General features: G+C 39.3%; 1 protein-coding gene across 1 annotated transcript; it reads right to left on the bottom strand.

Annotated features, from left to right (window-relative positions):
* Positions 1-121: 121 nt before the first annotated feature.
* LOC144065171 (homeobox protein aristaless-like 4) lies at positions 122-23,587 on the bottom strand. The gene is made up of 4 exons (XM_077588014.1): positions 23,245-23,587; positions 13,869-14,188; positions 4,378-4,506; positions 122-2,812 (listed from the first exon to the last, which is right to left on the bottom strand). The coding sequence occupies exons 1-4, from the start codon at positions 23,585-23,587 to the stop codon at positions 2,492-2,494; spliced, it is 1,113 nt and encodes a 370-aa protein (XP_077444140.1). The 3' UTR covers positions 122-2,491.
* Between the last annotated feature and the right edge of the window lie 1,172 nt (positions 23,588-24,759).

Below are 24,759 nucleotides of genomic sequence, written 5' to 3'. Positions count from 1 at the left end.
AACATACTGATCACAAGCAGTCTCCTCGCCACTTTAGAAAATAGCCAAAGCAGATTCTTGATCAACATTCTAACCTTGTGTTCAATTTTTCAACTTGCAGGACAAATGTTAAAGAAAAAGGTGCAATAACTTATTGTACTTTAATCACACAGGGGGAAAAAAAACAGCACACAAGTCATACTCTTGCTTCCAAGGATAGCTTATAGCTATAACAATTACATACACAGTATAGAAGAGGGAGAAAACAAATAATTGATTAAAAAACATGCACACATGAAAACACATAATACAAATACTCCTGTACTGATTGCCTGACTTCAGTAGTATTAGAAAGGGAGAGCAACCGAGGGCGTGGCATGACCCATCCGCTCATGTTGCGTGTTCCTTATGGAGGCTATACACAGCCTATCTTGTAGGCTAAAAGGAGGATATTAGCTGAGATGTGTTGATCCAAAACGAACAAAGCACAACTGCAAACACGAGTATGCATAATAACATAAGTGCGTGTCTGCATAGTCTCCGTCTGTGGGCAGCCCAAAAACAGTCGGGTGTGTCTGTTCTGACACACAATCCTGCAGGCTCCCCGGGGCTCAGCGTTAATTAAAAATCCTTCCTGACTTGGCTGCGCCTCAACCCTGAGCCGGAGAGCTGCGACGGGGGTTGCAGATTTGGACCGTTGGACACGTTGTGCAAAAGGCCAAGCGAAAAGCGTCGACTTGAGGGGGGCGTCTTTGAAAGCAGAGACATGACAGCTGAGGGGGAAGCATGTGTGAGGCATGTTTGTTTTGCATTTAGCCCCTGAGCACAGCTGTGTGCACTGTCCTTTTCCCAGAACACCGGAACACAGCAGAAAGCTTCCACCCAAAGGAACAGCGAGCAAAGGGGGCCCCCATGTCCACATAAAACAATACTCTCACTTTTGATATATGGACTATACAGTTCAGATTATGTCCCGCATATGCTGTGAATTTGGACCGAGGGGGCTGGATGTAATTTGGACAAGTCCAGTGTGATGTGCTCTGCTGACAGATTATAGCCTGCACTACACTTCTTTTCACCTGCTGAGAGGGACCGAAAATGTGGTTCTTATTTGGAGGATTATCAACGGTTATTGTGCCCAAAGCTCTTCGACAAGGTATCGGCGTCATGCTCCGGTAACGCCAAATCCTTTGTTAGGCTAACTGAAGTTTGCCAACAATGGAAAGTAATGTACCTGATGAAAGGTTCGTGATTGAGCAGTGCAAACGTCATCTGCTTTTTTTTGTCCTAAACCATCAGACAGATTTTAAAAAAAGTTTCCAAAGTGGACACAAAAGCATCCCTGTTGGATGGAGGTAAAAAAGGAAATAGGCCGACTGTTAGTAAAAGCTGCTCTGATTCACTAACATGACCACTTACTGAGAGTAAAAATTCAAAACAAATATAACAAAGTATATCGACACACCTAATGAAAGATTAGCCCTTACCAAGACATTGGCTATAAAATGGTATCGTTCTGACAGTTTAAGAGGGAGGAGATGGGCTGATTTTTTTCCATATAATATACAGCAAGACAGTGCCCAGTGCACAGGGTAAGCTTCATAAAAGCATGCATGGAAAAGTCCGTTGTGGAAGAACCTGATTCTTTGTGGGAGAGCAACAAATCTCCATCTGTGCATACTTCTTTCCGACGACATCTTCTCTTTGGTATGAAAACAAAAAAATGATTGTACAAATGCTTTTTTCTGACATTCACGTTGCACTGCCAAATGTCGGTTTTGTCTATGAAAGAAAATAACAAAGTATTCAGGTGCCATTTTTTTTTTTCAATCTCGACCAGGGGTTTGTTTTCAAAGACGGGTAGAGTTCTCAATGATGGTTAGTTTGTATGACAAGTAGGCACTTCATTTCTTGGCATTGATGATCTTAAAACCTGAGTGCATGTTCCTGTTGAAACAGACCTGGCCTTGTTTTAGATGGAGGCTCCACAAACAAAATGCTCCCACTCAAAAGCCATTTGCCGTAGCAGAATGGTTTTACAGATGACAATCTCCGAAATATACACATGGGTAATTGTTTCAAAATGTTTCAAACCATGCTGATTTGCAGGAAATTAAATTTGACTAGCTTGACGGTCAACTATTTGAAAGTAAACCCAGCATAAAGAAAAACAACAAAAACATTAAATAATAAAGTAAGAATAAAAAAGAAGCACCTGAACTCACGTAAAGCACTGTACAAACAAAACATCCTGTATTTGAGCAAATAAGTGCATGAATTAGTTTGAAATGAGTAAAGCATCACCAGTACTGCACTCTACCAGTTCCACGGAATACGTGGCGGCCTGGACAACGTCTTTCGAAACTGCTTCATCTTTCGCATTTTCCTGTAGCCTTCGTAAAGGTAGTCACTGTTGCCTGGAGATTTACATTTGTGCGCCTTCAGTCCGCGCCGGGTCGGCTCAGACGTGGGGGGACGATACGAGCGAGCCCCTTCAGCAGCTATCCGCACATCATGAGGCCCAAGATATGGCGGCGCTGTGCTCTTTGGCCTTCATGCGCAGAGAAGCAATGCTGGAGGATTTGCGATCTGGGTCCATGTTGAGATCGTACGCGTTGAGCCCCGCGGCCATGCCGGGAGACCCTCCGAACAGGCTGCCCATGTGAGCCTGGCCCATGTGAGACCCGGGGCTGGGAACTCCCAGGAACTCGGACACCCCGCTGGCCGAGTGGGGGTGAGGGGTCATGCAGGGCGTCACCGTGTCACAGGGCACCACGCAGCCTGGCACGGGCGAGGCTGCGCTGCTGCCGCTAATCCAGGAAGGGTTCTGGATCTAAAAGAAAAAAAATGAAGTGAAAAGAATGGAACGGACAAGCTCTCATGGTCTACAAACACCACGGCAGTGGTGAAGAAGGCTCAGACACGACTCCATTTCCTCAGGGTGCTCAGGAAGAACAACTTGGGCTCCAATCTTCTGAGAACCTTCTATAGAACCACTGTAGAGAGCATCCTGGCGTACGGCATCACAGTATGGTACGCTGGAAGCACGGCGGCAGACAAAAAGGTCCTGCAGAAAGTGATTAACACTGCCCAGAGGATTGTCGGCTGCTCTCTGCCCTCACTTGATGACATTGCCAGCCCGCGTTACCTCAGCAGAGCCAAGCACATCATAGGGGACCCTTACCACCCTGGTCACAATCTGTACCAGCTGCTGCCCTCTGGCAGACGCTATAGGTCCCACAAAGCTCGGACAAATAGGCTTAAGGACAGTTTTTTCCCCACATCCATCAGACATCTAAACTCGCGCTAACATACACACATTCCCTTCTGCGGCATATGAATAGATGTTTGGTTGGTGATCTGCCGCCTCCTAGCTGACTTGAAGGAAGGTAAGTGGCAGACAGTGTGCGGTAATCGAGAGGTAAGCGACCTGTATGTAATCGAGAGGTAAGCGACCTGTATCCACAACAGCGGAATGACAAATTACAAGTCCGTAACTTACACTTATTTAGGTCTTTTGCCGATTAAACGTAGCTTATGGAGAAGCACCATCAATTTCGTCACACGCAGTTTCTGCGTGTGATGACAAGTAGGCTTTTTTGTGTTGTGGTAATGACGACATGGCCTATGTCCGATTATTATGTGAAAGTTAAGGGAAATTGATATTGAGAGCATCAGCCTTCGACCGCTTCGAGCCCATCCCAGTTAAGATGGATTGGACCCCTATTTCCCTTAATGGAAGCCAAAGATTTTAACTATATGAGGTCACGAGAGATTTATAAAACAAATCTTCAAAAGTAATAAATCAATAAACATGCATGGTAGGCTCCTCAGTGTGAGTGTGAGCGTCATTGGTTGCTGTCCATGGTTAGCTATGGATAGCGGTTCAGAAAATCAATGAATATTCTCACTTTATTCTTTACGTTGGAAAATAATTAAACGGGCACGGGTGGTTCATTCACTTGATTTTGATTCCCACTCGGTGGCGGTGTGATTGTGTGAATGGTTATCTAGGGGTGTTGAAAATGAATGAATAATTTAATAGGTTGCGCTGACATATAATATATATTTTAAGGGCTCTTGTTTTCTTGAGCAATTTTTGACTTAATTCTACTTGACCTGCACGATTAATATTCTGTTATGATTACTCAAGAGGTGCATTTGTAGAGAGTTTGTCTTCAATTTGTTGTTCTGGTTGTATTTTAATAATTAAAAAGTAAAACATTTGAAGTAAACAGTACAGTATTAGCCTCAAAGACAGTACTAACATTTGAAAATGATGGAAAATCAAGTCTATTTTTGTAACCCCAGATTTTTTTGGATGCAATCTTCTCTTTTCTTGATTTCTTGAATTGAACAGATTACATGTAGGTAAATAAATCTGATATTGTGAAGTACCTGCGCATAACTCTCGGGGCGTGTCAGCAGAGGCAACTCGTAAGCCGTGGAGAAGTGCGTTCGAACCTGCTGCATCTGGCCAAAACGCTCCCTCTTTCTCCATTTGGCCCGCCGGTTCTGGAACCATACCTGCAAACAGAACCCATGTGTGTTCACAACAGCGCCCATGCGTCATTTTGGCTATGGATTCATCGGTTGCCATTGACTGTAGGAGACCTCGAGCCCATAAGCAGATGAAGAAAAACGCTGGAAAGCAGTTATTCAGTTTTTTTTTGGGGGGGGGGCATTGGCTCCGTAGCCGGTAACTGGTCAAATAGTCCCAGGGGCTATTTAGCCGGTAACCGGCCAAATAGCCTATATGGCCCCATATGGCTATTTAGCCGGATTGACAGAATATCTTATTTATTTATATAGTAAACCCTTACCCTCCTTTCATATTTTCACAACTTTTATCAAATAACAGTACACTATCTCAGCAATATATTAATATTGCTCTGATTTGTCTTTGAGTCATCAAAACACAGGGATACTACTTTAATGTAGACTATAGGCAATATTTCTCCCATTTCTAAAGCAATACTCATAATAATTGGCAGTTATTGTTTATTTTATAAGTGGCAATAACACATCAAATTGGTTGAATGGTTTAGAAAATCCCCTATTCACTCAATGTTAAATAATAGTCATTAAATCCCTATTCACCTAATGTTAAAATCTATCAATTGCATGCTAATTGGGTGAACAGGGAAAAAAAATAACTGTCCATCTGATCTTTATCAAATTTGGTGGGAAGTTTACCACTTATAAAATAAATAATAACTGCCAAATATTGTGAGTATTTGTTTAGAATTATTGAAATTATTGCCAAATTTCAATTCCCAAAATGTCTTGACTTTGCCTATAGCTGTTTCTACTCACACTGTACTAACACCTATAGGTGTTACTTTCATGTAGACTACCTGTTGGTGTCAATGGACTATGTAGACATCTGTGAGATAACATAATACTATTACCATTAATGTTTATGTGTGCTTTTGTTAATAAATGTATGCCATAAAAGTTGAGTAGGCCTAGTTATCTTTATATAAAGGTCCTTATCAATTATCACATTAAGGAAATAAACCTTATAAAATGTAGTTTCTTACTATTTACCCCACACAGAATTCTTACCAGCTAAATAGCCATATGGGGCCGTATAGGCTATTTGACCGGTTACCGGCTAAATAGCACCTGGGACTATTTAACCGGTTACCGGCTACGGAGCCATTGCCTTTTTTTTTTCAGTTTAAGACTTTGGCATTTTAGAGTACAATGCAACAATTTAGTCATAGAATATGAATGTTATTTTTAAAAGCTTGGAGCCCAACGGTTGTGCCAGACAAGCATTTGCTTGAGAGAAAAAGCGCTTTAACAGGGGTACTTTAAAAAGCCTTCCCTTCCACAACAAAATGTAAACAGATCTCTCTCACTCAGTTCACCTTTGCTTATTTGCAAAGTGACAAGAGCCGAGTGCCTCATGTTTCCTTTAATCATATTTGACGTTTGGACTTAAAAGTGCTGTGTAATGAAAGCATCATTGTGTGGAGTGACATCACACCGGCCGAAGGCGTGACGCCGGTCCCAGCAGTGGATTGATTAGCGCACAAAGTGTCTGGCCTCATGTGGCCGTCTTGAGTTTCATCGCATGTACGGCGTGCTAAGATTAGGAGGCAATAATGGGAAAATTGAAACGTGAGATGGGATTGCGCCCCAGCTTTGTTTGCATTTTCCTTTTTAATTTCCTGTAGCCTGAAGCTGCCGGTGTTCAGATACCGTCGCTGCATAAATTACAGAAGCGCAACAGATGTCGTCCTCTGCTCTTTCTGACGCGGCCTTCAAAAGTAACAAGACTACAGTGTAACTTTAACCCTTCCAGAATCAGTTCCTACCTTTTTCCCCAAATGCAAGATGATTCATTTCCCTCAAAGAACTCCCCAGTCTGGTGCAATCTGTTGGCTATTATGAAGGGAGAATGTATTTGCATGTTGCGCACACTGTGTCGTGACAGTAATTGGTAAAGACCCTGACAGCTTAAGTAGCTGCCGGTTTTTCAATGAGGCTTTTTTTTAATGCTCCGGCTGGAGACAGCGGCCGAGCGGAGAAATGCCAAACTGGTCCCAGCAGGAGAGCTGTACGGGACCAGGAACACTTTGAAGTGTAAGAGCAGCTCGGAGGATTGATAACCCGCCTACGCTGTCACTCACGTCGGCTAAAAGAAATCTGAAGCCGAGCCTGGCTTCAGTTTTCCAACACCCTCAACGCACCGTTATTACCGTGGAAACACTTCGGACCGGTCTTGGGCTTCATTAAATTTGCTTTTGTGATGTTTTAACCCCAAATCCTAGCGTCACATCATTAGACAAGTTGTGTGTATGAAAACATTTAGATTGATAAAGACAAATTGTTCAACTTGCTTTGGCATCGCCAGAGAGTAAAAAGTCTTCAGACCGTTCCAAATGATCGTGCGCATTTTTCTCAGATTTTCCCTGAATCACATGTGTCAAAGTGGCGGCCCGGGGGCCAAATCTGTCCCGCCGCATCATTTTGTGTGGCCCGGGAAAGTAAATCATGAGTGCCGACTTTCTGTTTTAGGATCAAATTAAAATGAAGAGTATGGATGTATATTACATTTCCTGATTTTTTTCCCCTTTGAAATAAATAATTGTAATTTTTTAATCCAGTTTTTTTGTGTTTTTAGTTCAAAAATAATTTTGTAAAATCTAAAAATATATTTTAAAAAAAGCTAAAATAAACATTGTTTTATATCTATAAAAAACTGAATGTTAAGGGCTTTTAATCTAGTTCTTTTAATCAATTTATTAAAAAAATCTAAATATTATATCTAAAATGATCTGGCCCACATGAAATCGAGTTGACGTTAACGCGGCCCGCGAACCAACCCGAGTCTGACACCCCTGTCCTAAATAGTAAATGAAAGTGTTGGAGAAAAAAATCTAATGTTTAAGAAATATATATGATTAAAAATTAATAAATACATGAAACGTACAGTATAAATGCACAGTTCCAGTTACATTCAACACAGTTTCAAGACATTCTATAAGATGTGAAATAATTATTTGTTGAATTCTCAGAAGTTAAGCTAAAAAACCCTTAAAAATACATCTTAATAGGTGAAATTACATTCTAATATCAGACTCCATATTCTACCATGCATTGAACTTTCAATTTAGTTTTCGCTTGAATTACAGGTTCAGAAAATGAAAAAAAAAGTATAGCCTCCTACAATTTATGTTTGGATGTGCCTCCCACAATTATTGACATTTTGTGTGAAAATGTTGAAAGTTCTCTTAACATGCTTGGTCATTTGACAAGAAAGGGGGTCGCAAACAAACAAGCTTTTTTCCATGATGCGGGTCGATACTATGTAACCTGAAGTTGTGTATTATTAGGCAAAATGATGAATTGTATTACATTGAAAACTGTTCTTCATTTAGTACCATAGCAAAGATTATTAAAAGTCAGGAACGCCATATATTTTTCATTCATTCAAATATATCAATTAAAAATAAAATTACGGCCCTATATTAAATCGACTTGACCTTTTAAGATGTTTCCAATTTAAATAGCTTTTGATTCTAGTAAATATGATCACATCTGAAATTTTAGCTATTAAGTATTTTTGGTTCTTTACAACCTGAAATTATGTTTTTGTGAATAGTCGTTTATAACAGAGCATTTTAAGCTAGTAAAATAATGTTTGTCTACTTGAACATCCTGAGTAAAAAATACACTGAGCAACACAAAAAAGGTTTTTATTTTTAGGTCTTGACAGTTGTTTATAACTACATTTTCAGGTGGATAATTAGTCAATATATTCTCCACGGGTTGCTTACTATTTTGTTGATGCATGCATGTACTTTTGTAAAAACATAAGTGTGAAGTAAACATTCCAATCATGATTGTGTTCATGTCTGAACATTAAAAAAACAATTTGTTATGATTGTCTTTTTTTTCTCAAGAATAGATAAATCCATAAACTTGACGTGATTGAACTTTGACGGTATCCCGTTAAGTTTATATTTGAGATTAATTTTTGTTTCCTTATTCAAAAATTAGTTCAACGCTGTGGTGACGGACAACATAAACTACGTTCCACAGTGATTACACAATGATTTGAGAGCAGTATACACCATTGTGTATTCCTTACACTCGCATTCAAACCTCTGAGCAATTTGTAGCCCTGATACAGTCGTACCTCTACTTACGAATGCCTCCCGTTACGAAACCCCTTGATATGAAAATGAGCGTCCCAACATTCAAAAAGAAGATCCAAGTTATGAAATTCCCCAAAACTCAAGGCAATACAGCCACCATAACCCACCTACTAGCATTGCTACGCTACTGAAGCAGAACAAAGCAACAAAAGCAACGACTCCTTGGCATGGCCTCTCTGAACTGAACAATAAGATGGAGAGACTCTTAGTCCTTTTGACTTCTATTTAATGCAGTGCTGCCAAACACCGAAAATTGTATTTCAGAATGGGTAAAGAGAATTCAGATTTTGGGAGATTTTTTCTCGTTTTTAAAGTCGTTTTTTGAATAATTTTAACATGATTATTGAGAACTTTATTACACAAAATGTGTGTGAATGCCATCATGTCAAAATATTTGTGGTAATCAACATTTTCAATAACAAAAATGAATAATGAAAGACCTACAAATTTTATACCACATGCAAATGTAATCAATTTTCTTACTTCTATTACATTTCTCAGTTGCACGCTTGGCCACTTTTTTTTAATGATGTTGAGATCAACTACAGCATGTTTGAGCAATACGTCCTTCATTGGAAATTTGTCTTCTACATATTTCACTGCAGTTTCAGAAAACTTTCTCACACTTGTGTAGATGGCAGTCACTTTTTTCAGGCATTTCTTGCTCTTTCATGTACTAAAGAACATTCTCACCAATACAAAGTCCTTCATCATTTTTCTCAAATAAAATGTACTAATCTTCTCATAATCCACTTTCACTTCCAACAAGTCTTTGTCACGCAAAGCAACAGTTTTCATGTTGCAATACTTACAGTATGCAAAAAAATCTCCTTCGGTTGATGGCGCCAAACACGGATATATAATACTGTATTCCGTCTTGAACTTTTGCAGGCTGCAGTTCGTTGTATTTTTTTCCGATGGCATAATATCAGTATCACAGTTCTCTCGTCTTCGCCATGGCTACGGTACGTCTATGCTGCTTCAAAAATCTATTCAAACTACATCCATGTGACCTAAACGGATGTCACATTGATTTGTGCCATCCTCAATCTGCAAATTTTAACTGAAAAAGTTATTTATCAAAAGCAAACGTAACGTTTCGAAACACCGATCGTGTCAGACATTGCTTGATTTTTTTTATTTTCGTAGTTTTCATAGAAAATGCGGATTTCGTAACTGGCGTTGTAAACTACGGACGATTCTTAGTATTTGGTAGCTCTGTTAAAGCTAGGTTGTTTTGAATTCTTAATTTGAAACTCTTTAGATGTGTTCGAGTGTTAACGTTGGATTCCTCCTTACTGTACATACTGTACTACTGCATGAGTAGAACATGTTTGTGCAGATTTTTTATTCATTTTAATACATTAATAAATCATTTTCTTTCATTTTTGTCTGTCTCTCACATAGTTCATACAAAAGGGGGACATTTTTATAGGGTTTAGCTGGTAGTTTTTTTTTTAGGACCGTGGAACAAATGAAAGAATTTACATATAAAGTACTGCTCTACTTACGAAAAATCCAAGTTATGAAAAAAATCTGTAACCAATTGATTAATAAAAAAAAGTAGAGGTACAACTGTATATGAAAGTTTTTGAAGAGTGAAATTGTCTGCAGAAAAATCATGCAGACACAGGAAGAACATCCCAATTCCACAGGGCCAGACCGGCTTGTAAGGATGCCAAGACCTGGAAGGCAAACTTGCCAACCATATATCAGTTTTGGGAAGTATTTGAAATGTCATTTTTTATGATTGTCAAAAACAAGATATTGTAGGTCAAATTTCAGAAAAAGAACAGGAACGTCTATTCTATTATTAATAAAAATGAAAGACCGGTTCAGGATGTTGTCAGCTGTGATAAACGCAAGCACTGCTGACCAGGATAAAGGGAAAAGCAAAAATGAATGCAAAGTCAAAGACTCGCTCCTATAAATGGGATTTTTCCTGCTCTCTGAGCTTCCCAGACTGACGTGATAGAGAATCTGAGAGACTTGATGTTGTTGTAACCTTTGACCTTTGATCCAGGGCACTTCCATGAATAGGCACCCCATATGACTCCGATCTGAACTCACTTAGTCCCTTTGAAATCGGGAGACCGAAAAAGCAGAGAGCTTCCAGCTCTATCCTCCTTGATGTTCTACTTTGCAGGTCGGCCCCCTTCCAGTTGTGTTTAACGCGTTTTGTCAAAGAAAGTTTAACAATTGTTTTTCAAGCTTTAGTGCGCAAACCAATACCACAAAGTTTCCCGCTTAAGACTCTCCATTCATGAGCTGCGGGTCCTTTGGCATGTGAATGTCGTGAATGAGGCACGGAGCTTTTCGGCGGGGTTCCTCTGCTCTTTCATCTTTTGGCCACAAATGTTTAAGAGGGCCGCTGGGAGAACCGAAGGCCGTAAAAGCCGCGGCCGACTGAGGCGCTCGCTTCAACGCTGGCGTGAGCCTCTGCGCGACCTTCGCAGCCTCTGGGCTGAGTTACAACCCTGCGGCTGCACACATTTCCTGTGTTGCAGTCTTGCAGTTCGACTCCTCCGAGATTGGTTCTGATCTTACTCTTATCTCGTGCCACGGGCGGGCGGCCAACGTGTAGCTGAAATCAAATATGGCCTCCTCCCATCGGCTAGCAGAGCATTGTCTTTGCATATGCCAGATATAAGCTGAAATATCAATAGCTACCCTGCGCCAGGCTTTTGTTTCACACCTCTACCCGGGGGGGACCACAGCGGGGACACATTCTTGTCTGAACAGGATGTTAATGAAAGAAAAACATGGAAAATCCAACGGCTTAGGTTGTCTGTAGCACGCACGCACACACACAGATGTGCACATCCACTACAGGGAAGTCATGGAATAGAATTCAAATGCACCGGAATGCATTACAGCACCACCACTAGATTGTATGTCAATTGCTCCAAATGGTGACTGCATGTTTTATTCTCAGGATTTGGCGAGGTAGAGACCCAACTTGGCATTCAAGGAAAGGATGTTTACGTACGTGCCGCTGACCCCCATCGAAACACAGCACAGTTGAGCTCATCTCCTTGTAAGCTGATGATGAAAGTGCGCTTTCTAAAAACACAGCATGTGAGGCCCAGGCAACTCAACTCAAACCGTCAGCCCAAGCCCCCGGCCCTCAGGCCCCCCTGACCTCCCCTACTCCCGCATTACCAGATAAATTGTCTTGTGTTTTTCTCTGAGTGACGTTATCTGTGCAGGGCTGCAGATGTTGATGAAGGACCCACGAGCTGGTGTTTTTAACAAAGCCGGATACCGCCAAGTATTACCATATGCATGTTTTCTCATTTACATTGTGAAGGATACCAAAACAATTAATCGACACCACTTTCGGCACATTTCTTACTGCATTTCCCACCAAGCCCTTGATTTTTTATATAATGTACATCCCATCTATTCCTTTGGAACATGTATTAGTACATTTAGAGGATCAACAGGAATCAGTGCAGAAGAAAATGGCAGGACTTTTTCACAAAAGGTTTGAAACATGATTTTAAGTGTGGATCACTGATGACAGAAGCCAAAAGTGAAGTAAGAATATTTAGTATACTTGCGTGCTTGCAAGATGTAATTTAAAACCGAAATGTACATTGTGAGGTCAAAGGTGCATATTGTAATGAGTTTGTAACCAAGAATGTTCTGAACACCTGTACAGCAATGCTACAATATTGCACAGCACATGTGAACTGGCATAGGAAAATGTGTGTAAAGCATACTCAATCAAGATGTCAGTGTTGATCTCAAAATAGGGCAACAAAAAATGCTCATTCCCTTACTGTTTTCATAAATATCCACACAGGGAATTATCAACTAATGAATAGTAGTGGAAAAATAAAGATTGCCTCATCGCACATGGTATTTCTGAGATACTGTATGAATCAAAAGCACATTATGAGGGTCAATATCATAAGCAATTAATTCATCCGGTAATGGTTGTTTTTTCTCATTGCAAAACAGAAAATAACTAACAAATAGTACGTTACTTTGCCAACATCTACTGGTGAAAAAGAGTATAGCAAGACTTGTGCGCATACAAGCCGTACCCTTGATTCAGTCATCATTTTTTTGTTAGAAATAGGGCTTATATGTGAGAAAATACGGTAAGCCAGGACTTTAAGTTTTATAAACATGGAAATGAGCATCTAAGATGTTGGCTCTTTTAAAAGAAGGGAAAACTGGGTAAAGCGTTAGCATATGAGCTAGGCCACAGGTGTCAAAGTGGCGGCCCGGGGGCCAAATCTGGCCCGTCGCATCATTTTGTGTGGCCCGAGAAAGTTTTAGTTCAAAAAGCATTTTGTAAAATCTAAAAATAAATATACAAATGTTTTCCGTTTTCCACTTATAAAAAACATGATTAAAAGACATTTACTAAGAAAAAAAAAGCTCAAATAAACATTGTTTTAGATCTATAAAAACGGAATATTTAGGGCTTTTGATCCAGTTCTTTTAATCTAATTTAGAAAAATAAAAAAAAATCTAGATATTAGATCTAAAATGGTCCGGCCCACATGAAATGGCATTGACGTTAATGGCTAATGTACAAATGTGGCATAATTACACTGGCTGTGGGGTTAATATGAACATGCTTGAACAAATACTAAAAACAAACAAAAATGACTTTTTGGCTTTTGGGAAGATGTTTAGATTTTTTGTTTGTTTTTAATTTAATTTTTTGTCACCCATACAATATAGGCCCAAAGCTTGTTAAGCAGTGTCTGGTGAAAGCATGGTAGCAATTATTTTTTATTTAAAAGAGTATGCAGTAATTTAGTAGTAAAAAGGAAAACAAAATTGTCAATGTTTTCTAAAAGACTAGTTGCAGAATCTGAAAATTAAAAGCCACCAAGAAGCAGATGTACAACACTATAGAACAAAACATTGTACCATGGAGTATTTTTTTTCTCCAATGTTTTTCTGTTTCCTTGTTGCCCTTTATTTAAGTCAAACATTTACTAAATGGTAGTCAGCTCTGCCAAAAACCCACCAGAGTTACTGGAAGTAGTTTATATGAAATGACTTAATTCTGTGGTTATGAAATGAATTATTGTTTGGCATTGTTGTCGTCTCATTAAAAGATCATCGGTATGCAATTAAATACTTTGCATAAATTTTATGAACATAATCAGAACGTGATGCAATTCAGTCGTTTGTAGCGCCAATTTAATTCACGGAGAGAATATTCTGTGTATGGCACGGCGTCAGCATTACCTGAACCCGTGCTTCAGTCAGATCCGTCCGGAGCGCCAGCTGCTCCCGGGCGTAAACGTCTGGATAGTGTGTCTTCTGAAACACCTTCTCCAGCTCCTCCAGTTGGAAGCTAGTGAAGGTGGTGCGATTGCGTCTCTTCTTGCCCTTGTTGCTCTCACTTCCATCTCCCTTATCATGGGGATTGGCTAAATCGGCACCCCCTGGCCTATCAGATGTCACGTTGACACCTTGATCCTTCACAGCCAGATAGCTGGAGTCCATTGTTGAATGGTCGGAGAGTGGGGTCAGGTCAGAATCCGTCAGATTTGAGCCGTCTTTACCTAGAAGACAGAGATGAAATGATACACTTTGAAATAACTTAACATTTTTTGGACATGCAAAGTACAGCAGATGACTTTGTGAATCATTTTTATTTTTATCCATTGGCAGAGGTGAATTCCGACCTGGCTTGTGCTACAGGGCCATAACAGCCAAGACAAACAGACTCAAGGACAGTTTCTTCTGAAGAGCCGTCACCATACTCAACTCGAGTTCTGCACATAGGACCTAATCAAGACTTATTGCTAGCCACTATAGCCACTTTGTACCACTTATAAATGAGACTACAAATCCATTTTGACTACTACTTATTTATTATGTTGACTACTTATTTATCTATTACTTGTTTATTGATTATTTATCATTATTGTATATTCCTTATATTGTATAACAAGCAGGGGGACTAGCGAAGAGCCAAAAGACAGTTGTTGCGCTATAAAAAACATCCATAAATTATGATCTATAAGGACTATAGATGACAATAAAAGCACACATTTCAATTCAATATTGATTATCTATGTTTGTTTGCTTGTTTGTTTGTATGTTTTTGTTGAGTCCATAGACCCAGCGAAGCTTTAAATCTCATTATATTTGTATTAATGACAATAAAAAGCATTCAATTCAAAATTACTGTCATCCATTATCGATTGTTTGTCATTTATTAGCCACATGCAAGACCCTCGCTTTAACACCATCGAGTGTAAGGTTTTAATTTTGGGGTAAAAAAAGAAAGTGTCAGGTGGGAAAAGTTTGAGATTGCGTTTAATATTTTATGACCAATTTAGAGTAACCTATGTGTTTTGTGTGTGAGAAACTATTCAGCCACGAACAGAGTATGCATGATTTTATGGAGAGGAAAAAAAAACCTGGGAATTCTAATGAGGGCCAATACAAAAGCTACTGTATTTCAAGAGTTATAATATGTTCACTTTGGGTAAGTACATTTTATTAATGTGGTAATAGGTTTTTCGGGAGGGTACAGAACCATCTTGGATCACACGGAGAGCAATCATTTTGTGGGAAATAATGTCTCACCATTATGGAATGCAGCTATAAACCACTATAAAAATGTATTATCCATTAAAGTAAAACACCTCTTAGCAGTGTTAAATCAAAGGTGAACATTATTTTCTATTGCCACATTAGAAGGGGCATGTGTTGCTGGTGAGCACTTCACGAGCTCTTGGTAGAAACAAAAGAAATGGCCATTTATAAATCTGGAAAATAATCCTATAAATGTAATAACACACCAACTTTACCACCACTGTCACCGTCCAAACATTTCCACTCTGAAGTGCTCAAAATGCATTTCTTGGTCTTTTATTGAATTGGCTCTCAGCACTAATACCATTGCTGATGAGTTTTCCTGCCTGCAAATACGATATAAGTGATTGATGGGTAATTGCCTAGATACACTACGGTGTGCCATAGATCATTCATTGATGCGCTTGCAGTGTAAGGAAGAACACTCAAGGGCTAAACTTGAACATGGCATTAAATGGCTTTTTTTTAATAAGAAAATTTCAAGAATCAGATGTTTTCCATGCAGCGTCACCTGGACTGTCACCCTTAATCTACGCTGATGTTATTTCTGGCGCTGAGAACCTAAACACACTCACTTAATGTCAGTGCCGCATGAAAACCTCAGACAAATCTGTGATAATAAATCTGGATGAAAATACCATGTTTGCCAGAGTCCATCAAATTGATAATTCCGTACTCCTTAGTCTAAAAGGAAAGTGTGGGATAGTTGAATGTGGTGTCAGTGCTCTTAAATGAGGGCCGGGGGACTCTTTGGTGTAACCGCATGCATGCAATACCCACTGAGATGACCCATCCAGGACCCTCAGAGTGACAATCCAGAAAGGTTTACATTCATGTGGGCCCTCAGCTTTGGGTCACACACGTCAACTGACCCATAACCAACAAGCATGTTGGCTCACTAAAATCCGAGATGGAGAGGCTGGCTCTTTCAACACTTGAAACAAACCACAATTTTGGGTAGCATTTAGCTGAAAACACAGTTACAGTTATCCTACAGAAACAAGGGATTTCTATGTATACGTGGAACAGATTATTTGTCTTGTGGGTTGCCTTTTGTCAATGATTTGTCAAGCTTCTTAACTGATTCGTAATTAATCAAGTACTTTCTGCTATTTGATCCGATGTAACCCTTTCAGGGATAGTAAAGTGGATGACGATGATGTGTTGTGGTTGTTTTTGAAAGAAGGAAGTTGGTATTGAAAACACTAATTGATGACAACAGATGTCCAATCGATTTCACCTGGAAGAAGCTGGAAGCGATGGAATGATGTCTTCTAACCTTAAGTCACAAGAGATTATTATTATTATTATTATTATTATTATTATTATTGTTGTTATTATTGTTGTTGTTATTGTTATTATTATTATTACTATATTATTATTATATTCTTATTAAAAAGGAAAAGGAAACATAGTTAATGTAGGGCACACTACTTTGAATTTGTCTAGCTTCTATTTTCGATTCATTACAATTTGTTGATTTTTAAAAATATATATTTTATTTAGAACTAATTACTATATACTTTCTTGCTCATGTTTTATTAGCTTTTCTTTTTTTCTTTTATTGAATCAAATGATTGCTTTGAGCCCCTCTAACTAAATAATAAATAGTACTAAAATTTCCTTAAAAACACAAAGGCCACATTTATTTGAATTTATCTTTCTTTGCTTTTTTTCAATTGATAAAAGAAAAAAAATCAAAAGGAATTCTTCATTCACTTTCATTAATTTTAGCTAAAATAAGTAGTGCAATTGAATGAATGAAATGGGGGCTGCAAAATATTGTCCCACGGGTGGTCACAATTGGCACCTGGCCCACAAGTTTGAGACCCTTGTCTGATATTACTGTACAATTAAAATCATGTAAGGGGAATAAAATCATAATCCGTGCATGAAAAGTTTAAAATGTTTCTTCCATTGTTGTGTTTTGGTGGCACGACTCCCTCTGGGGTTCCCCCAGCAACAGCATTACACTACATTTCCAAAACTAAAACATTAAGTTCTGCCTGAAGGATCTTTATTAAAATTTCCATCTACATGATCATATTTCTCTTGCTAGTATTCACTGCCCGAACAAAGTCAGAGCACTTTGGCATTTATGACTAATGGCCACAAACTGATATAAGACTGCTCATTTTGCAATTTGGCAAAAAAGGAGATAATATTCCCCTTGTCAAAAGTTCTCCTTGCACAACCAGAAAATACAAAATGCCTAGCTAACTTACGCATGGAAACTTTTATTACTGTCTGTTTTCTAATGTCCAATTGTTCCTTTTCAATAAATTGTTACGAGACGATTGGTTCATCTTAAGCCGACACCTGCACATGACCAGTCTGACCAGTACGGCGGTAAAGTGAGGATTTAGTTTCCAGCTGCACATGCAGGCGTGCGTGCGTCTTCCAGTAGCTCTGAGTGGACGACGTTATGCCTCACAATATTTTATGTTTTTATTTTTTTACACCATATTAATTATACACTATTGCAACAATTTCAAGACACCTTATTTTCGGGACTATAACTTGCACTTTTTTCAGAGTTTCACCACTCATACTCAAGTGCGACTTATATAGGTATATATATATATATTTTTTTTCTCACACTTTTGACGTTTACTGCCACCACCAATCCCCCCTCAAATTGGATTGGATGTCCATGGAATCGTCAATAACAGTTAGACATGATGCCTCAATAGCAACGTTACAGTTGAAATGGATAAGCCATTGATAATAGTTAATGGAAGTGAATGAGTTGAGGGCTACAACAAACAAAATACTTCAAAGGTATACAGATATTCCAAAATATATAAGGTTACGTTGACAAGTAACAAATAATTATCATTTTTTTTTAATTTCAACATATTTTTTGGCTAATAGTGGTGCTGTTTAAGTCATGAGCTCCATCAAATGTTAATGGTGAGAATTTAAGATTCTTGTGCAGGCTTCAGTGATATTTTCACCAGTAAAACTTGGGCCGAAAGTCACGGTTGGCCCACAGGCCGTCATTTGAACACCCCTGGTTAGTACGTAATTGTGGATTCCCACTGGGGTGAAATAAACTGTATGATACCCAAATTTAAACTATGAAAGATAAGTGGCAACATTTTTTGGAAAACTTTGTGTTTGATTGTTTTATAGTCTAAAAACAGACTTTCCGATGGTGTCCTGCTTGGCTCTGAGAGATAGACAGTTGTCTTTCAGGGTGCAACTGAAGAATTAGTTCTCTATTTTACTCTACTGTTGCACTCTGGGAATATCAGCAGAATACAAATAGCACTGGTGTGATGCAAAACATATTGTGATAACGCGGTGCACGCTCCCCTTCATTCAGAGTTATGATTTTGCAGCCGTCTCGAAATCCGGAAATAGCCCCAGTGTCTCAGAGACAGAAGATCAGCAAACATCAGCACAAAGCTCATTTTCCCCCCTCAATGTGAGAGATTTTCACTTTGAACTGCAGCTCTGCTGACTGAGCACAGATGATCTATCTCAGCAGGCTGTGTAACGTTTATAGACTGTGAAAAGAATCCATGATGTCCAAGACTTATAAATCACATCTCAAACACTTTTCCTTCTTCGCACAGCCACCCCTCACGCTTGTCCCTCATCCAAATGCTTCCCTCGCCCACCGAAGAAAAGACGAACATCCTTCATCTTGTGTTTTTGTGTGGTTTGATTGGGGAGAGAACATTCCATCTGAGTGGGAAGGTTGCGGGAACATTAGTTTTCTGCACATCATAAAGAGTTTGCTGCGAAAGCTCCTGAGCAACATGATCTGCGTTAATTCATCCAAACACTGCGGACAGTTTTTTTCTATTAACGCCAACAAAATTGAATGACATTATTTCTGGCTGTAATTTGTTTGGACTTCTCTCTATTGGAGGGTACACAGGTTGTCACAAAATGAACATTAATGCTCCTTTGAGATTTGACTGCAATATTTCCCTGCCGGTGTGTTCCTAGCCGGCAATTTTCCATGAGCTACCATTTAATGCACATTTACATAGATGTCATAGCACCCTTTGAAGACTGTCTATATCAGGGGTGTTCAAACTTTTTTCCTCCAAGATCTACTTTTCAAGGAGTTAAGCTTCCATGATCTACCTTTTTTTATTTTGTATTTTTTTACAGGCCACCGACAAAGCTCAGCAATTATTTATGTTGATATACCTTGCATTAGACTCTATCAACATGTATGGGAGCGGCAGGGAACGGGGGTGAAAATCCACTCATGCCAAAACTCATAAGAGTCCAGCAAAGGATACCAACAGAGGGGAGGGATCAAAATGTTATTGTCGTGCGATCTACCAATAGTACCTTGGCGATCTACCGGTCGCAATCTATCTAATGGCCACCCCTGGTCTCTACACACACACGCACACACACACACACACACACACAACCATTCCAAAGGTGGCACACCCTCGAGTGACACACTCCACAATTTTACTAACATTCAGACTGGTTTACTTTTCTTCATTTCAATCCAAGTATTTTTATTATTTTTATATTATTTTATATAATTATTAAACCTATTGTTCTACTTCTCTGTTGTGTTCTGGTTCTCTCATTGGTAAAGAGTTAAAACCACTCAAAATAATGATTTTTAAAAAATGTAATGTAATTACATGTGTCACAGCATTCTGCTGATCCCCACACTACAAAACGAGTTAAAATGTTAAACATACGAGTGGTTAAAATTGCGTATAAGTAGTGTGGTGATGCAGAATGTTTTCACTGCAAATGAAGTAATAACACCGGGAAGAGAAGAAATAACACCGGGAAGACCTCAAACAACCAATCTCATATCCTATACTTGAAGCTTTAACACTGAAAGAGAATAGTTTTGGTCAATTAAAAAATGAATAAAAGAAGTAACCATTAAGATTTGGTGTTCACGTACTCAGACGTCACATTTTGGGTCATGTAGGCCACAAGACTAACATTTTGTCTACAAGCGTGGCCCAAAATATGCCCATGTTTTTCCGAATACAATAAATTATAAATGAAACAAAACAAAATTTAAAATGAATAGAAACACGCTCATTACAAATTTATTGATTTATATAACTTCATTTTGCTGCACTCATTGCCTGCCATTCACAACGACAGATATCTAATTCATTTAAATTGGGAGGACTGGCTGTGAATGCTCATGTTTCAGTGCCACCGACGATGGATTGGACGTCTAGCAACGTCAAAGGCATTTAATGAGTTGTAAAAACGCAAATCAGGTTAGAAACGTTCAGATCGGACACAATAATGACGCTGTTTTTCCCCTTTTCAACCAATATGATCTTCAGATGTGAAGTGACAGTAAAGTGAGGAGAGGAAGTTCTGGACTGCTTCTTGCCCCGCTGCTCTCACCGGGCCATGCAAAGGCAGCCCTAATGCAAATTGGCCTGCCAAAGCTGAAACTAAATGGTAAAACGATCCTGAGTCCTTGTCACCTCCACTCACGTCACGGACATATACTAAAAGTGGGGCTCAGTTGTCTGGGCTGTGGGGCTGGTTCCCATTAAGGTCTGCTCCAACCAATCAGTTCAGACGCCCGTGGGCCGCCGGTCATACCAGTTTAACCCTTCATAGGGCACTCATTTAACTCATTGGCTGCCACTGATGCTGTTAGATGTTAGGCTACCAGACTCTACTCATCCAAATGGAGCGGACGTTTAGCGCAAGTCAGTGGGACTGAAACATTAGCGTTCACAGCCAGCCATCCCAGTTTAAATAAATTGGGCACCCGTCGTTGTCAATGGCAGATAGTGTTAAATATCATTCTTTGCATGTATACTATTAGTGTTGAATATAATTCTTGCTTTCGTGGTTAACAAATTTTTGTAAATCAACTTAAGATTGTTATCGGGGGCTGAACCAGTGTTTTATTTCCTAATTTCATGATTATTTTATTAACATTTGATTGATTTCTCATTTTATTTATTCATTAAAATATTAAAATAATAAATGAAATGAAATCATTATGAATCATAATATTACAAAAACAACGCTCTTTAAGGCCTGCTTCAACCTAACAACATGGGAATTTATAAGGCACTCATTTAAATACTATGACTTAATAATAATAAAACAGTGCATATCTGTTTTGTTCCTTTTACTTTTATAAATGTTGATTTTGTTAACATTTTATTGAATTTATAAATTATGCATTCATAAAAAATAGTACGAAATTATGGAAAAAAATACAATAATGATTAATAATGAGAAAAAAACCCATTATGATTTAGACCTGGTGACCAAATATTTCAATATGACGCTTTTAGTGGCCAAGGCCACACTTTCAAACCAAGTACAGAAATATGATGTGGCGGCAAAATGGCATGAAGTTAAAATAATAAGATGAATATGTACTCCTTTAAATGGTGAAAGTCTTTCCATCCAGTGTCAAAGTGGAGGCCGAGAGTGTTACTGCGCGATGACATTAGAGGGCCTGAAATGGATGGCGTGTGCATGCGGGGGAAGCACTCGACCCCAAACAGATGAGACAGGAAGCTAAAGGTCACCCGCGGACACATCAAACGCGCAAACGCGTCGTCTCTGGAGGAGCACAAAGATGTGGAGCGAGTTCGGAGGCCGCTTTACGGGCAATCTTCCCCCGAGACTCCTCCGTGCACGACTTTTACCCTTATTTTTTTACTGCTCACACATAAAAGCAAAGTGCCTTTTGAACTCTGTTTTTCTTTTTTAAATCCTGTTCTGCAAACGCGATAGGATGCCATGCAGTAATGGCAGGTAAACTGGAGTTGGAAAACAGTATTTACATGGATATATACAAATATATATATTTTTTTACCCCCCAGGCCAAACATGTCTTAGTGCAGTTGAGCTTTCGTCACTTTTTTTTTCTTCTTGGAAAGCTCATCTGTAAAGAATCGTAAGCCAGGGGGAAGGTGAACATTTTACAGCGAAACCATCTTGTTTTTATGAGGTTTCCTATTGTAAATCCTGCAGATTGTGTAACCTAAATGTTTCAGGAAAGGTTAAGTTTAACAATTTCGCCAGAGTTTGTTCATGCTTAATGAGGCCCAATAAATATATTCAATCAAATGTATTAATGAGGTGTAATGAAACAGTGGCAGAATTCATCTCATTAACGTTGGACTTTAATTCTGCACTTCAAAATGTCACTGAAATTCTATTAAACACGGATTCATTGTTGTGTTTTTTATGACTCTTTTCAACATTCATGCAAAGTTGAAACTGTAGTCAAATGCTGCAGTTATTGCAGTGTGACTGTTTTTATGTATTAATAAATCAAACCTGAATTTTTTCTCATGTGGGTTAGAAAAATAAAAATATATAACCATGTTACTATTTGATTTAGTTGAATTATTTTAAGGCCTCATTCACAAGTGCATGGAGAGAATCCCATTCACAGTTTGACAAATGCAACAATAATGAGAGCGTTATCCCTAAGAATTGAAATTCATACACTTGTTTCAAATATTTTGGATTTTAATGTGCATATTTAGTATTTCAAGTTCTTGATTGGAAACAAAATATCAATGAGGAAAGTGAGCACCCAATCAATGTAGACGTAAAAGGCCGCATCCCCACTATACGTGACAGCTTGTTACAATTATAACACATTTTAATAAATACATAATGCAGCGGAAAGCAACCCAATTTTATCCTACTCATCCGCAATATCCGCAGTGGCGTGATTTACCCCGAATGAGCATCACATTTTTATTAAATACCTTCTGCGATGAAATCCTCGTGAACATTTTCGATTCCCTTTTATTGGCATTTTTCTTGACAACTAAAGTTTTAATCTCCCTCTTTTTATTAGGTTGCAATTAAATCAAATTGGGGGAAATTAGGATGACACCCCAAAACATTCACATGCACATCGGATTCCTTATTCGAAGACATTGTAGCGCATATTAAAGAACGCTCATTCGATTAAGGCGACACGTGATCTAGAGGCTAAAATAATAAAAGTTGGCAAAGCCTTTTTTATGGCCTAATAGAACCTAACAGAGGCCCGCTCACTCACCATAGCAGGAAATGATCTCCGCGCTTTGCCCCTCGCTTTCCTCTGGAGGCGTTTTGCAAGAAGACCTGTGCGCGTAGAGGTGGAATTTGCTGAAAGCAGCTTGACCGGCTGCCGAGATGGCGTCCAATGAGTGGCACTCCTGTTGGAAGGGGCTCCGCGGCTTGTCTCCGTACGCGTGACCTTTGTGCGCTTGCACGTAGGCGGTGGGGCCGTATTTGGCGTCAGGGGATGGGACGCTCCTGAAGCGCTCTGTCTGCTGCTCCCGAGTTTGTGCTGCACAAAAACTATAAAATGCATCCTTGGAGGTCATGTCGCTGTAAGGGCTGCAGGTCTCCACGTTCATGACTTTTAAAAAAAAAAGTCAAACTCTAACTCTCTCTCTCTCTCTGGAAAGGGAAGTTACACACACACACACACGCTAACACACACACACACAGACGGACGCACGCGCATTCACTCACATCCCCCCCTCCTCTGTAGCTCACACGCACACATTCACTCAGCAGCTGGTTTTGGTTATAAAACCATTGAGAACTTTTCCAGGAACACTGTCGTTGAGCAAACACCCCCCCACCCCTATAGTTCTGACAAGAGCCGAGGATGAGGATGAGGTGGAGAATGACTGGATGAGAATGACCTCCGCCTCGGAGACTCCTGCCAAGTGCCGGTGACAAGGACGAGCGAGGGCCCTTATTAGTGGGAAACTGTAAGGGGGGTGGCAGTCAAAAGGGCGTGACTCGTGACATCCACTGAGTGGCGAAACCAACAAATCCCGTGAGTGATGGCGGGAGGAACGCGATTTCATGCTTCATCCGCAATGCTTCATTAAGGGCCACTGGCCCCTCGATTCGGGGCCCGCAAATGTCCGCATCACGAGGGTTCAATGACTTTATTCATGGGCATTTGCAATCAAAAGCATACAATTCTATACAATACAAATAAGTTAACCTCACAGTGCACTCTAAATTGTTCGTGATTGCTGTTTGCATGTGCATGACCTTGTGGAAATATTCTAAAATACTCCAAGAGACACAGTATTACAGTTTTCTGTGGTGAAAATGACGGATGTACGAAAGAGTTTGTCACTAGTCGGCGTCCGATCCATTTGAAAATGATGGTTGCATTTTTAATTGACACAAAAAGGTATGCACTGTTTGTATTTATTGTGATAGTTTGACACTGACACAGTTTTCTATGGAAAGGAAGCATTTGATTTTTCTGCCCTCAGAGAAAATGTTTATTCATCCCTCTTTAACTATAATGCCAACTCAAGGCTTCTTCTTGAAACCAGGAAACATATTTCAGATAATTATAAATGTTGTAATAATAATACCTACATAATAAAATCTCTTTCCAGTTCCCATTCTTAAAGGTGCTGACAATGACAAACAGCTTCAAGTCCCACTTGGAAGACTTTACAGAGTATGTTTCACATATTGCATTCAAACAGATATTGAATTTCTTGCCTTATGTCAGCAGCATGATTCAGACCAATAAAATACTTCAGTGGTAACA

Source organism: Stigmatopora argus, chromosome 2 (genome assembly GCF_051989625.1).
Source record: "Stigmatopora argus isolate UIUO_Sarg chromosome 2, RoL_Sarg_1.0, whole genome shotgun sequence".
NCBI classification, from domain to species: domain Eukaryota; kingdom Metazoa; phylum Chordata; class Actinopteri; order Syngnathiformes; family Syngnathidae; genus Stigmatopora; species Stigmatopora argus.
This window is presented reverse-complemented; position numbering and strand designations above follow the sequence as displayed.